Genomic DNA, 15772 nt, shown 5'->3' with positions numbered 1-15772 from the left:
GTCCAGCTACTGGAAGCCTGCAAGACTAGTGCTGATCCCCTTCCACCCTGTCTCCAACTCATCACTTGCTTAAGTACAATCTACTCCAGAGTTTTGCTTTACCGATGCTCTGACCTACAGGTCTCATTTTATGAAATATATAACAGTGGAAGTAAACAGATACACAGGCTTTGCAAAGGGATCCAAATCTAATTACTTGTTACTTTAGCTAGCACAAGAAATATATGGAACTGAACAAATAAAATACCTACAACCATTTCCCTAAATTTCCTCACAATTGTTGGACATTCTTTGGGCTTATATCAGAGCAGTTCCTGCTGCCCTCTCTGACCAAGACTTCTTTGAATCAGTCTCTTAACCTTCAGCTTCCTTCCCCTTCCACTGCTGCCACAGTTAAAAAAGACACCCTCTGCTACTAAACCACGCCCATCTGTTTCCCCAACCCACCCAAGTTTCCTTTGCCTCTAAATTCCTCTGCGTTTTGAAAGAAAAATGCTGTAGCTGAGTTTCTTTGTTTTCAGGTTAGAAGATTTTCAGTTTTCCAAACCCCCTCAGGGCACAACTGGTTCTCCCAGTTTTCAGACATCCTCCTTACACTCAGGACCTTGTTACATGTGAATTCTGGGTGGCTCCTGGAGCTGTTGACCCCTGGACTCTCCACATGGTAACACCTTTAAGTGACTTCACATGGTAACACCTTTAAGTGACTTAAAGCACTCTTTTTGTGGCCCAAGGTTACACCACTCCTGGACAGGATTCTCTCTGATCTGCACAACCCAGCCCCTCTTCCATTAGCGTGTGGCCACTCCCCACAGACGTGCTGCTCAAGCTGAAGTCTTCCAGTATCCCAGCATGCCGTGGCCTCTTCCCCACCCTCATGTTCTGTGGGCTTTCACACCCCCAACTGCTTAGTGGAGCAGCCCAGGGACTAAAGCCACAGCTTTCCTAATTCCCCCAGCCTCCAGGTGCAGGAACAGCAGCCCAGGGCACCTTTCCTCACCACCCCTGAGTCTGTCCAGGTGGGTGGCTACTGCTGGACCCTGTGTCCCCTCCCCCTCCCCAAGTCCTGAGGAGTGGAGGAGAGCATGGCCAACCCTGAGAGCAGCCAGGCTCCAGCTCAGCAGCTCCAGCAGTGCCTTGCTCTATGCACTGAATCTACGTGCAGTGTGGCAAGAGCTGGCAGCAGCTGCTGTGGGGTGAGGGACTGCCTGCTGCCAGGGAAACCACTGCTTTGGGGCAGGGTGGGACAGCTGCAGGTAGATTTGAGCTGCAGGCATGGGGCTTTGCCACTGCCTGTATGGATGCAGAAACCAGCTGCAGGCAGACTCCACTCCCATCTGCAGAGTGAAGCCAGCTTGGGGAAGATCCAACTGTACCAGCTGCCAGCGCCACCCCCAGCCCTGGCTTCAGCTGCACGTCCATCGCTGCCGCCACCTCTGGCTTCCCACAGCCACTTCGAGCTGTGACTCCCAGCCCAGAGGCACCAAGGAGAGGTGGGGTGGATGAAGGGCAGGCCTCTGGAGGGGCTGGGGGGGAAGGGAAGCTGAAGCTGCCTGGGCACTGGGAACAGCCCAAAGGTATGCGTGTGACTGGGACATGTGCTCAGATGCGTGTAACAGCAAGACAGCATGTGGGTGCTGGGGGTCAGAAGCTGGGCTGGCAGCAACCTCTCTGCACAGCCTCCCGCTGAGTCTATCAGCCTTGCAGTTGAGGGATCCCAGTGCCTCCCTCCCCACCCCAGTCTAGAACGCTGCTGCTGTGGCGGGCAAAGGAGGGGCGAAACAGAGGGAATCAGAAAAATAGGGCTAGAAGGGACCTCTTTGCTCACAGACCTCTAGTGGCAAAGTCATATTTGTGCAGGTGGGGGACAGCCAGAGAAGGTTTCCAGACTAAAGATGTGACTGCTCAAAACTCCAAGCTAGCACTAAGTCAATCAACATTTGTGTGGCTCAAAGTACAATGTGAAACAAAGCCCTCGTTGTGTTCAGTGAGAGCCCAGTCACAAGGAGTTTAATACCTTTTTGTTGTTGATTTGTAGCTTCTTTCCTTAGAGTGGGGTTCAAGATACTACCAGGCCATGGATGGCACACTACACACATGAATTATACAATGTCACAGTAATTTCATATAATTAACTAGAATTTATAAGCTTTATGTACGTTCCCTAATCATTGCATCTGGGATAAGTAAGAAATGAGGTGATACTTTTTACAACTCCTATGAGTGTGTAAGAATTTAAAGAACTTTTGGTAAAATGCGAGAAAAAGAACCAAACCCTGATTAGGCATCTTAAGATGCACTTTATCATTTAATATAAAATATTCCAACACAGCAACCATTTTCCTTTAAAGTGACAGACTATTTTACAGGGGTTTAGGTTGCAGCCGTGTTGGTCTAAGGACATAGGCAGACAAGGTGCCTTGGGTGAATTTGATATCTTTTATTAGACCAACCCAAATGGTTGGAGAATAGTTATTAAGCAAGCTTTTGGGTTCAAAAACCCTTCGTCAGGCTAAGGAAGCTTCAGCTTCCTGGATCCAGGAAGAGCACACACCAACTGCTGAAGCTTCCTTAGCCTGACGCAGGGTTTTTGAACCCGAAAGCTTGCTTAATAACTATTCTCCAACCATTTGGGTTGGTCTAATAAAAGATATCAAATTCACCCAACAGACTATTTTACACACATTCTCTGAAATAGGTAATTAACTTACTGAAACAACATAGGGCAAACATTTATTTTTCATGACATCCCAGAGGGAACATTTGTCCTAGAAATTTGTAATATGCCTAAATAAGGAGCTCTCTATAGAGCAGGTGTGGGCACTGTACCCCAAAGTTTGGCGTCATCGGCAAACTTGGCCAGTCCACCTCTGACACCAGTGTCCAAATGGTTAGTAAAGACGTTAAAGAGTACAGGTCCAAGGACGGAGCCTTGGAGGACACCACTGGTTATGAAGCGCCATGATGATTCATTTCTGACGACTACCACTCTCTGGGTCCAACCTCGGAGTGGTAGTCGACAGAAGTGAATCATACATCCATACACACATTTATTTATTTATTTATTATATATTCATATATAAATACACATATATACACACACATACACATATACATACACACACACACACACACACACACACACACACACACACACACACACACACTAGAATCTGAGCCTGTAACCTCTTATCAAATAAAATTAAAAATCAGTATCAATTTAACCTAAGGAAAGAATAAAAGATAAAAGATTAAGCTCTTAATTTTATTGAAAGTGTTATAGGTCCTTGCAATTTTTTTAGAACATCTTTTGGTGATGTGTGAAAAATTGTCTTTGAAATTCAATCTCTTCCTTTCCTTAGATGTTTCATATTAAGAAACTTTTTCTCCATGTTCTCCGTTTCTGGAAATGAAATTTGCTACTGTGACCAAAATTTCCCTTAAAAATTAAGTTGACAGAAATTCTGTTCTAGTTATTCTTTTGGTCCCTTATCTAGCCATGTAGATTACATAAGCAATATATGTATACATAATATTATATATATTTGTAAGTATTGGCTACAGATAAGTTTTTTTAAAACTCTTTTATTTTGCATTCTTAAACTATTTGACACACAGAATGCACTTGCCAGATTGTATTATTTTATTTTTAGGAGTAGACAATAATACAAATAGTCTATATCTGGTCATCCAGAGCAGGCAGCAGCAAAAAAAAAAAAAAAAAAAAAAAAATTAAAACAATCAGAAACTGAAACATTTGTTTCTGTTATTTTCAAACAAGCACTGAACAAGAAAAATAACTGATACTGGATAAGTTATATTGGACTAAATGGCCTTTCCAATTTATGCTCATAATTCCCACTGAAGACAAAAACAAAAGTCCACATGTAGCTGTTTATGTATTTTTACTATTCTATAGCCAAGATCTCAGAAAAATGTGGCCCATTGTTTTTAAACAGAATTAATGTAAAATTAGGAACCTGGAAGTCTGCAAAAGTTATTGTTTTTAACAGTTTTGGACTATACCCTGCCGCAGAACTTCATAAAGAATGCTAATGAAGGAACAATTTGATCAATTGCTAGAAGAATCTGATGCTGCCCAGAAATTCAAGTGCATTTTTCAGCTTGTAAACTAGTTAGTTCCTTAAAAGGAAAAATCAGTAATTTTATTTTTAAAAGATGTTTGAAACATATCATGGAACCAAGACGATTGGAAAGAGTTCTTTAGGAAAAGGGATTTTGGGTTGACCCTTGAAATATGATATCCCATTAAGACTAAAATGAGCAAGTGAAAAGGGACATTAAAAACACCAAATAAGAAAAATGTTAGCCATGGTTTTGTGTTTCAATTCTCAGAAAAGTTCTACCTGTATTTAACTGAAATTTAAGTCAATGTCCAGGGCAGTTATTTTATTCAACTCAGTTAACAATCTTTAGTTCTTTGCCTATGCACTGTACTTTGCATTTTCTGCTCTATTTCATATATTTGGAAATCTTCTGAAGAAGAGAACAAAGAATCCTAACTCTTAAAATCCCGTAAGAGAAGGTTATAATTGTAACCACTCCTAAAATGGTATTACTCTTCCATACCTGATCTGGCAGATTTAGAAACATATAAACTGTTGTATTTTTAGAAGGAACATAGAGTTTAGAAGTCCTTTAAAATGACTAAATAGAGGAAGTATGATCCTGAACACAAACAGGAACTATGACCATCTGAGTTCTCTTCTCTTCAAAGGAAGTCCAGCATACTCTCTGGTCAGGCACTTACTTTCTCTGTGCCTTCAATTGCCATATGTAAAACTGGTGTAGTACTCTTTCCCTACAGAATACATGTAATAGATTTCATAGACATTAGGCTGGAACAGACCTCAGAAAATCATCAAGTCCAGCCCCCTGCCCCAGGAGCAGAAAATCAGCTAGGGTCAAAGGATCCCAGCAAGATAAGCATCCAAACCTTTCTTAAGAGTCCAGAGTAGGTGCTTGCACCACCTCTGCAGGGAGTCTATTCCAGGCCTTGGGGCCTCAGACAGTAAAGAAGTTTTTCCTTATGTCCAGCCTAAAACAGTCTTGGAGGAGTTTGTGGCCGTTGGACCTTGTCATCCCATGGAGCGCTCTGGTGAACAGGCGCTCCCCCAGATCCTGATGCACACCCTTTATATACTTATAGGCTGCCACCAGGTCACCCCTAAGCCTACGCTTTTCCAGGATGAAGAGTCCCATGGCTCTCAGCCTCTCTTCATAAGGCCTGTTTCACTTGCCCTCTGATCATGTGCATGGCTCTCCTCTGGACTCTCTCAAGCTTCTCCACATCCTTCTTGAATTGTAGAGCCCAGAATTGGATGCAGTACTCCAGCTGCAGCCTCACCAAGGCTGAGTACAGCAGGAGGATGATATCCTGAGATGTGCTTGAGAAGCAGCTCTGGATGCAAGCCAGGGTTTTGTTCGCTTTACCAACTGTGACATTGCATTGGTGGCTCATGTTCATCTTGTGGTCAATCCTAACCCACAAGTCCCTTTCGGCCGTGGTGCTAGCAAACATAGCACTGCTGATCCTATAAGCGTGATGCAGGTTTTTCTTCCTCTGAGGTGGAGTACCTTGCATTTTTCTGTATTGAATGTCATCAGGATTTTATCCACCCACTTTCTAAGCCTATCAAGGTCAGCCAGGATCCCCAGTCTATCCTCACATGTGGACACTCTACCCCAAAGTTTGGTTTGGTTCATCAGCGAACTTGGCTAGTCTGCCTCTGACACCAGTGTCTGGCATCTTTAATAAAGACATTAAAGAGTACAGGTCCAAGAATGGAGCCTTGGGAGACACCACCGGTCATGAAGCGTTATGAGGATTCACTTTCATCGACTACTACTCTCTGGGTCCAACCTCAGAGCCAGAGAGTGGTTGGTAGTCGACAGAAGTGAATCATACATTCATACACACAACAATCATACACACAAGATGCTTAGTGTATAATATTCTATCTGCCAGTTGGAGACAGCATAGCTGAGGCCACAGCACAAGTGGGCTAAATGGCTAATTGGCACTATCACTCAGCAGCGCTAATTAGTCCACCCTGATTCCTCTCAGAAGAGAAACAGTGCTACAAGTTACAGTAAATTTTATATCTATTGCTGTAGGTCTGTGGTCTAAACATGGTCAAAATTAACTAGGAGTCGTCCAAGTCTGTCATCATTTAGAATGCCCAATTTAGATGCCAGGTATAGGAATGATTCCTCTGAGCCTCAAAAAATAAGTTTTTAATGATGTTCATGAGTAATGTAGGTAATGTGCTAGGTAATGTAGGTCTTGTGCTAATGAAAGCATGTACAGGATCTCTCTTAAAATAGAAAGGCCAAGTTCTGTCCTGCCCAATGAGATTTGCATATATTTATTTTTATCTGAAGGTAAATATTTACTCTGAATGAAGAGTTATAGCAAATGGAAGGGCTATATTATGTACAGTATTGTTATACACATTACTTAGTTTTGACTGTGATTATTTGCACGTATTAAGATATCATTAACCTAAAGAGGGGTCGGCCAGATCCAGACCATGGGGCTCCTTGCAGAATGGATCTAGTGGACTGGTCCAGAGGTAAAACAAGTCTTCAGCCCTGTGTTCTGCAGCAGGCCATGCCCTCCAACTTCCAATAATCCACTGGCAACCTAGCAGGACAGAGAGAGAGAGAGAGAGAGAGGGAGACTCTGCGGGCTGTATCAAGCTGTTGGGCTTTATGTTAACACCCTTGCCTTAATTCCTGTTAATGGCTTACTTTGCAATTACAGAACCTGTAGAAAAATTAGACGACATCATTAAAAGAAATAACAGATCTGGCAGATTAACAAAAAAATGCAATGCCTGGTTACACAGGGATGAGTTTGGATTTGATCCTGAGTTGAAGCTTGAGCTGCTGCACTAGTAACAGCGGAAAAACTGGAAAATGCACTACATAAAGCTCCCAAAGAAACCACGTGAGAGGAGAGAGTGACAGACTCCAAGTTTTAAAGCAGTGGCAGCTACCCTTTTTGGCAGCTAAGCCACAAGTAAACCCCACACTTTTCCCAAGTGCCATTCTGATCCCCCCTTCCCCTGCCCAATCAGCTGCATTGTTTCCTACTTCCTGCCCTCTGCTCAAATCTGCCACTCTGCTTTCTTCTCCCTGCCCTAATCTGCCTATTCAATCTCCAGCCTGCCATGTGCCACACACAGGGGCTACCCATGCCACTACACATGCATGCCACAGGCTGGCCACCACTGTCTTAAAGGAAGCCAAGACCAAACTTTTTCACAAGAGGAACAGTTCCTGCAACACGGGACCTCTGATGGGTAGGACTTTCAAAAGGTACCTAAGAAAGTTGAGGACCAAACTGAAAGTTGAAGGGAAATGAGGCACTTTTAAAACTCTCATACTTTGTAATGGATACAGAAAAGCCGTAGATAAACAAAACAGAAAGGAGGGAAATGGGAAATTAAAGGGAGATAATTCCTATGTGCAAAAAAATAAAACAGAAAAAAATGAATAAGAAGCATGTTGTTATATTATTCTAGGAAAGAGATAAAAGTTCTCAAAGTGAAACTTCCTTTTTTGAAGTCTTACTGCACTGTTGAGTTAGCAACCTTACTAGTATGGGGTTTCAGAAGGAAGACAACTTTTTCTGAACTTGCATTAATGGAACCGTCACAGCACCCACAGTAGATTGATAATTATGTTACCTTTATTTTTCCATTTGATATTACATGCATTTTACGTACTAGTTTGTATTATTTATGTGAACAAGTAACCACCTCCATCAAAACACTTGCATCTATTGCTGTTGTGATGAAACTCAGCAGCATGCACGGGATAGGAGTTCAAAGTCATGGTTTTATCCATGAGAAACCTTGGATTTATCTGTATGAGAAACATGATCTGTAAAATGACTTTCATACATACGGTTAATTTTGGTTTTATGCAGACATTGCATAGTTCATTATTAGTTTCTAGTGAAAGACCAGAGATGTATGTGGTGTCACTGGCCTTGAAGTAGATCAAGTGACAGTGGCAAACAGGAAGATTTGAAGAAGAGGCATAACCTTCAGGGTCGAAAGGTCAGCAAGTACAGCCTGGAGTAAAGAACAAAAAAGGTTTGTTAAACTTGACACCTGAATCACATTTCTCTTATGGAGTTTCTAAGAAATCAGAAAAAGTTGCACCAAACTTGCAAAGAATGATACTGACAGTAATTAGCTTTTTCAGATTTGCCTAAAAACATGCTAATTTATATCAGTCTGTAGAGATTCCTTTTTGTCAGATTTTTCAGTCTAACATTTCAATAAAAATTACCATAATTATAGGCAGAGAATAAACCGTAACTTGATTTTAGTTGTTAGACTTACTTCAAATATATGTGGTATCATGGGTATATAAGACATCTAACATTTCAACTTGCTTCTAAAAATAATTGCACATTATGAATCCTTATCCTGTGTCTTGAGTTGTACTTGTGAAGCAAGTCTATGACTTTAATGATGACTTAAAGTGAGTCATCCTTTTCTGATTGGAGTTTGCTTTTAAGAATTAACTTGGTCATTAACAAAAACTTTCTATAAGATAAACAACATGATTTGTATTGGCTTTTTTTTTAAAAAAGGAAAAAATATTTTTAACAAAATACTAGTTAGTACAAATAACAAGCTTCATTCTAATGGGTTTTCACATATACAACATGATGACACATACAAAGATGAAATTTCTATGTCAATATTTGATAAAAAACAACCTTTTAAAAGCCATGTAATATCAAAAAGGCATAGAAGCAGCTACCCTTTTAATTTTTTTAAAAAAGATGACTGTATAATGCTCCACTACATTTTTAAAGTATATTTTAATACAATCGGGGATATGAATATAAAACAGATAAAAGTAGGTGGGTAATTCACATCTGACCAAATAACTCAGCTATACTATATTATTGATAACAAAGATATTATTTTGCATGTGCCAGAAAAGGAATTTTACTCAATTTCCTTTCCATTTTTCCTGAACATATGAATTGAAGCATAAAGCTGCGCATTGCATAGCACATCCATCTGAAGCTTAAATTACTGCAGCTGGCAACACATCAGAAACTATTTCAATCTCCTGTAAGTGAAACATATCCTTACTTCAGCTGCAGCCAGTGATGTCACCTCCATCAGGTTCACTGCTCGGAAAGCAAACACAGCAGCTGCCAGGACTGAAAAAGAATGCATGACGTATAAACTATTGACCTACTAATTAGCTGTTGGAATTAATTCAGGATCTAAAGCATTAACTTTCTTTTTGCAGTCATTATTTTGTTTTTGAAGCATAATACAAAATGTATTCTAGCATTCTAATTCTTGTCATTTGGCTACTCTTTCCTAAAAGATCCATAAGGATGTAACTATATTCCTTGGACAAGTAGAATAAATCTGCACTTGAGATTAAGGATATGGACTAATGTGGATAGTGTCCTGCAATGGTTTCGCCATATACTTAAATTGGGATAAAATAGTGTTCACTCAGGTGCTAAGAGATGAGTGTAAAGACACACTAACTTAAATCAGGGCTGTCCAATTTGTAAGGGTGTTGCAAACCACAGGGGCTGCACCAGTGTGGGCCAGGTGCCCCTGGGGCCACATGCTGCTTGGGTGCACTGCCCCCCTCTGCGGGCACTCCCCGCCTCTCCCCGTTATTCTGCACAGTGCTTCGTGTGGATATTACCCTCTTCCCAACTGTGCTGCACTGAACTATGCAGAGACACTCCCCACACTGTGCTGCACCGAACCGTGCCATGTGTGAGTACTCCCTCTGCACAATGCTGCCTGCATGGGCCTCTGATCCCCTCCCAGTTCCCTGAACTGCAGCTGCACTGCCATGGCCTGCACCACCTGTGGGGCAGAGGGGGGAGACAGAAAGCGAAGTGGAAGGGAGCCTGGAGCTCTCAGTTGCTTCTGTGGCCAGTGCAATAGAGAAGCAGCATCAGTGTGGGAGCCCAGGGGCCTCAAATTAACCCCTTCGGTTGCATGCAGCCCATGGGCCAGGAGTTGGATAACTGTGACTTAGATTATGACAAAATGAGTCACTCATCAGGGGAGATAAACAGCAAATAGGTAGAGCCCTATTCTTCCCAGCACCACCTGGGGTGATAAGGAACAATGGTAATAAGCTGATGGAGAATAGGTTTAGGTTAGAGATCAGAAGGCAATATTTTACAGTTAGGGTGGCCAAAATCTGCAACCAACTTCCCAGGTAAGTGGTCCTCGCCCCTACCTTGGGCAAATTCAAGAGGAGGTTGGAATCACCTGTCTGGGGTCTTGTGAACCCAGCATTCATTCCTGCCTGTGACAGGGGGTCAGGCTAGATGATCTGTTCAGGTCCCTCCTGACCCTAGCTACTATGAAACTATGATGAAAGGCTGGAGAAATGTGATTGCTCTCTATAAATACACTAGTAAACATTAGGGAGGGAAAAAACCTAGTTAAACTACGGACAATTTTAACAAAAGAGGAAATTTCTAAACATAAGCGGTTCTGAAACAGCTTTCTAAGAACAGTAGGGGCAAAACCTAATTAGTTTCAAGAGGAAGCTTCATAAGTTTATGAAAAAATTACACAATGTAGCTGCCTGTGCTAGTAAAGGACTAGAAATGACAACACAGGAGGTCCCTTCCAGTCCTATGTATATTAGTAGGCTTTAAGACAGGGGTGGGCAATTATTTGGGCCTGGGGGCCACACAGAGTTTTGATGAGTTGTCGCAGGCCAGATCAGCCCCCACCCCTCCAACCCCCATAACATCTCACCAAAACTCCCAATGTCAGAGGGGCCCTTGGGCAGGCAAGAAGCAGTGTTCACAAGCGAGGGCTGGCAACGCCAGGATCTCAGGGAGGGTTGTGGGGTTTCCCCTGTACTGTGGGGGGCATGTGTGCATGGGTGGGGGCCTGCCAGGGTGATAGGTCCTGGGAAATGGCTGAGCATGAAGAGAGGGATCAGGCGGCAGCAGGGCAGGCGCTATAAAGAGAGGCTACAGGACCTGAACCTGTTCAGCCTCCACAAGAGAAGGCTGAGAGGGGATCTGGTGGCTGTCTATAAACTGGCCAACGGGGACCAGCAGGCAATGGGAGAGTCCCTGTTCCCCCAAGCACTACCGGAAGTAACGAGGAATAACAGCCATAAGTTGACTGAGAGTAGATTTAGGCTAGATACCAGGAGGCACTACTTCACAGCCAGGGTGGCTAGGAGCTGGAACCAACTTCCAAGGGAAGTGGTGCTCACTCCTACCCTGGGGGTCTTCAAAAGGAGGCTAGATAATCACGTAACTGGGGTCGTTTGACCCCACCATTCATTCCTGCCCATGGCAGGGGGTCAGACTTGATGATCTACTCAGGTCCCTTCCGACCCTACCAACTAGGAAACTATGAGAACTTTCAGAAGGTCACATACCTCAAACTCTACAGTGAGTCAACCCCACAACTGTGTAGGTAGATAAATAACATAAGAAACCCTTTGACAATCCAAATTCTGCTCCAAGTGAGAACTTCAGTGCTATAAGGATGTGGCCACCAACTGCATTCCTTCTCCCTGCCTCCCTGGAGTGCTTCAACAGTGCCACAATGTCATGCAACAGCAATGCTCCCCAGCCAGGGTGTATGATGATACAGCACCCTCAATGCTATGCCCTATCCCCATGCCCCCAAGGGTGGGTAGCCAGTGAACACCTTTCTGTGTGCCTGGCTATCCTCAGGGACCTAAGGAGGGTAAGAGACCTACAAGGAAACTTCTCTCTAGCCCCCTTGCTGAAGAGCTGGAGTCCCTGCATGAGTCTTGGCCTCCAGTCTCTGAAAGAGATAAAAGAGAGCAGAACCCTGTTCAACCAGGGGGCTGTAAAGATAGATTCCTTGTATGTCTCTTGGTTTCTGAAGGGCCTCAAAGAGAGCTAGGCATACAGGAACATCCATTGACTCTGCCCTGGTCTAGGCCCTCTTCCCTCACAGCTGGGTGGAACAGAACAGAGGTGATGCTAAAGGGCTAAGCAACCCCCCTCTCCCCATCCCCCCCAACTGTGCTCCATGGAGCATACATACATTTCAGGAGGCACTTTAAAAAGAAGTGTTTTAAAGCTGCTCCACAGTTTTTTGAGGATCACTTCTGAAGCAATTATTTGGCCATGAACATCCAAACACTTGCTGTTTGGAGCACTTCCAAACATAGACCACTTCAATGGTTGCATCTGTGTAGGGCACCCATTTGGTGTGGGCAAATCTACTTACTGTTCATGTTGCCATGAATGAATTGAGCAGAGCCAATTAGATGCTCATCTCACACTTCCTTCCACGTTTGGACCCCCAGGGTACTGACAGTTATGTATGTACAGGTTCCCCAACCATATCTGGGCAATTGATGGAACATATTTCAATGCTTTAACCTTCTATCAATGGAAAAAACCCTTTTTCCCTGTGTGCTGTAGGCACTATAGACAACTGTAGGAGGCCAACACAAGTCAGTGCTGGAGAATAAGGTAACTAGCATGCAAGAGCTATCTACAACTCTACCTTGTTTTTTTGATAAGACAACAATCGCTCAATTGGAAACACCAGCACCATTTCCCCACACAGATATCAAAGGTATCATCATCCTCCCACTAATATGCAGAGGCCCTGCCTATGTGTTGCTGCCCTGGATCAAGAAATTGTGTGCTGACAATCTATATCACAGGACAGAACTGTTTAACTACTAGCTAAATAGCTTCAGGACAACACCAGAACTCATTTTGAACTGCTCAAAGTCAGGTACACATTGCCAGGAGTTTAATAATTTACAACATTCTGCAGCATTCTGAAGAGAACAGAGTTGGAAGCCACAGTGAAGGTTTGGTGGTGGCAGTCATTAAATTTGTGCAGTAGTCAGAACCACCTGAGCCACTCGTGCATAGCCACAACCCCCAGCAACATCAAGATGTACAGGACGGATTGGCCACCTACTTGAAACAGGGTGCAGGAAGATAGGAATAAATTGCTGGGACAGATGCAAATTTGCAGCATTTATTTGAGCTGCCCCATGGGGAAACCTGACTTCTGGTCCTCCAGCATAGCTCGGTGCTCTGCTCTATGCACCTCTCCAGCCAGAGTAGGAAGTCAGTGCATGCTTTCCTATGTGCTCCGCTATCCTCAGGGACCCAAGGAGGCCAAGAGGCATACAAAGAATCCTTCTCCCCAGCCCACTGGCTGAAAAGCAGGAGTCCCCACATTCATCTCAGCCTCCACTCTCCTGAAGAAACCAGAAAATACACAGCGTAGGGCAGGGGTGGGCAATTATTTCGGGCGGAGGGCCACTTGCCGAGCTTTGGCAAGTTGTCAAGGGTCGCATGGGTAGCCCCACCCCCTGACAGATGCCTTGCCCCCTGGTCACCATCTTGTGACCGGAAGTCCTGCCCCCAAACCCATTACCTTTGCCACCAAAAGTCCTTCCCCCTACCCCTGGAAGTACTCCTTTCAGCAAGGGCTTTTGCCATCTCGGAACCAGAAAAATACCAAATTATATTCTAAACAGCAAACATCTACAACATTCATTATTTGGATTTAAAAAAATATGTTTGTCCTGAGTCACATGCATTTGTGTACTGCACATAGAGGTGATTGCACGATAGCTTAAAATGAAGTCTTACTCTTGTAAACTGTGGGAGTGTAAGAGGCATGGGGGTGGGTGTAGGCTTGTGGGGAGCTGTGGGTGTGTGGGTATGTGAGGTGGGGGAGCGTGTGGGGGAGTGCGTGGATATGTGGGATGTGGGTGGGTGTGAGGTTTATGAGTGGCAGTGTGTGGGGGGAGGGTGGCTGGGGTTTGTGCATGGCAGTGCAAGGGGGGGTGTGGGTGCGTGTGTATGGTGGGGTATGCTTGTGGGACTAACCCTATGAACATGAACACACACACACACAGCCCGTGCCTGCACGCGCGCGCACACACACACGCACACACACACACACACACAGGCACACTGCCCGTGCCTGCGCGCGCGCGCACACACACACACACTGCCCGTGCCTCTACGCGCATACACAAGCACACTGCCTGTGCCTGCACACTCACACCCTCCCAAACTGCCCATGCCTGTACGCACGCACACACCCACACACACCGCCCGTGCCTGCGCACATGCACACATACACACACACACGCTACCTGTGCCTGCACGCACGCGCGCACACACACACACTGCCTGTGACTGCATGCGCAAACACACACACACACACACACACACACACAGAGTCCGTGCCTGTGCACGGGCACACACACACTGCCCGTGCCTGCACACGCGCGCGCGCGCACACACACACACACAGCCCGTGCCTGCACGCGCAAACACACACACTGTCCGTGCCTGCGCACGCGCGCGCGCACACACACACACACACTGCCCGTGCCTGTGCGCTCACACACGCTACCCGTGCCTGTGCGCTCACACACACACACACTGCCCATGGCTACACGCACACACTGCCTGTGCCTACATGTACACACATGAAGTCTGCCCATGCCTGCACACACACACACACACTGCCTGTGCCTGCGTGCGCGCACACACACACACACATTGCCTCTGCCTGCACACGCGCACGCACACACTGCCCATGCCTGCATGCACACACACACCCACACACACACACTACCCATGCCTGCATGTGCACCAACACCCACACACACACTGCCCGTGCCTGCAAGCGCACACACCCAGACACACTGCTCGTGCCTATACGCATGCACACACACACACACACACACACAATTCCCGTGCCTGCACACACACACACACTGTGCATGCCTGCACACACAAACACACACGCTGCCCGTGCCTGCACGCGCGCACACACCCACACTGCCCGTGCCTTCACGCGTGCACATATGCTGCCCGCGCCTGCGCACGCACACACGCTACCCGCGCCTGCACACGCGCGCACACACACGCTGCCCATGCCTGCATGCGCGCACACACACTTTCCATGCCTGCGCGCGCGCACACACACTTTCCATGCCTGCGCGTGTGCACACGCACACACATGCTGCCCGTGCCTGCACGCGCGCACATACACACACACACTGCCCGTGCCTGCGCACGCATGCACACACACACACTGCCCGTGCCTGCGCGCACACACACACACACACACACTGCCCGTGCCTGCGCGCACACACACACACACACACACTGCCCGTGCCTGCGCGCACACACACACACACACACACACTGCCCGTGCCTGCACACACATACACACACACACTGCCCGTGCCTGCGCGTGTGCGCGTGCACACACACACACACACTCACGCTGCCCGTGCCTGCGCACGCACATACACACGCGCGCGCTGCCCGTGCCTGCACACGCATGCGCACACACGCGCGCTGCCTGTGCCTGCACACGCATGCACACACACGCGCGCTGCCCATGCACACACACATACACCCCGTTCCCGTGTTTGCGCGCGCGCACACACACAGTTCCCGTGCCTGCGTGCATGCACAGACACACACACACACTCACAAAGTTTCCGTGCCTGCGCGCATGCGTGCACACACACACAGTTCCCGTGCCTGCGCGTGCACGCGCACACACACACACACAGTTCCCGTGCCTGCGTGCGCACATGCACACACACACACACACAGTTCCCGTGCCTACGCGCACGCACACACAGAGCTCCCATGCCTGCGCGCATGCGCGCACACACACACCCCGTGCCTGCGTGCGCGTGCACACACACACACCATTCCCGTGCC

The 15772-nt window shown here is 46.1% G+C and overlaps 1 protein-coding gene across 2 annotated transcripts in view; it reads right to left on the bottom strand.

The window, feature by feature from the left end:
- Positions 1 to 7695: 7695 nt before the first annotated feature.
- Positions 7696 to 15772, bottom strand: part of TBC1D19 (TBC1 domain family member 19) — a 107865-nt gene continuing 99788 nt past the window's right edge. For both annotated transcript variants that reach the window (XM_006260437.4, XM_059721618.1), the window contains exons 20-21: positions 9147 to 9217; positions 7696 to 8105 (exon numbers count right to left, since the gene is read on the bottom strand). In XM_006260437.4, the coding sequence (XP_006260499.1) occupies positions 8031 to 8105; positions 9147 to 9217 (146 nt within the window). In that variant the 3' untranslated portion in view covers positions 7696 to 8030. The remainder of the gene's footprint in view (positions 8106 to 9146; positions 9218 to 15772) is intronic.

This window comes from Alligator mississippiensis, chromosome 2 (assembly GCF_030867095.1).
Source record: "Alligator mississippiensis isolate rAllMis1 chromosome 2, rAllMis1, whole genome shotgun sequence".
Lineage (NCBI taxonomy): Eukaryota > Metazoa > Chordata > Crocodylia > Alligatoridae > Alligator > Alligator mississippiensis.
This window is presented reverse-complemented; position numbering and strand designations above follow the sequence as displayed.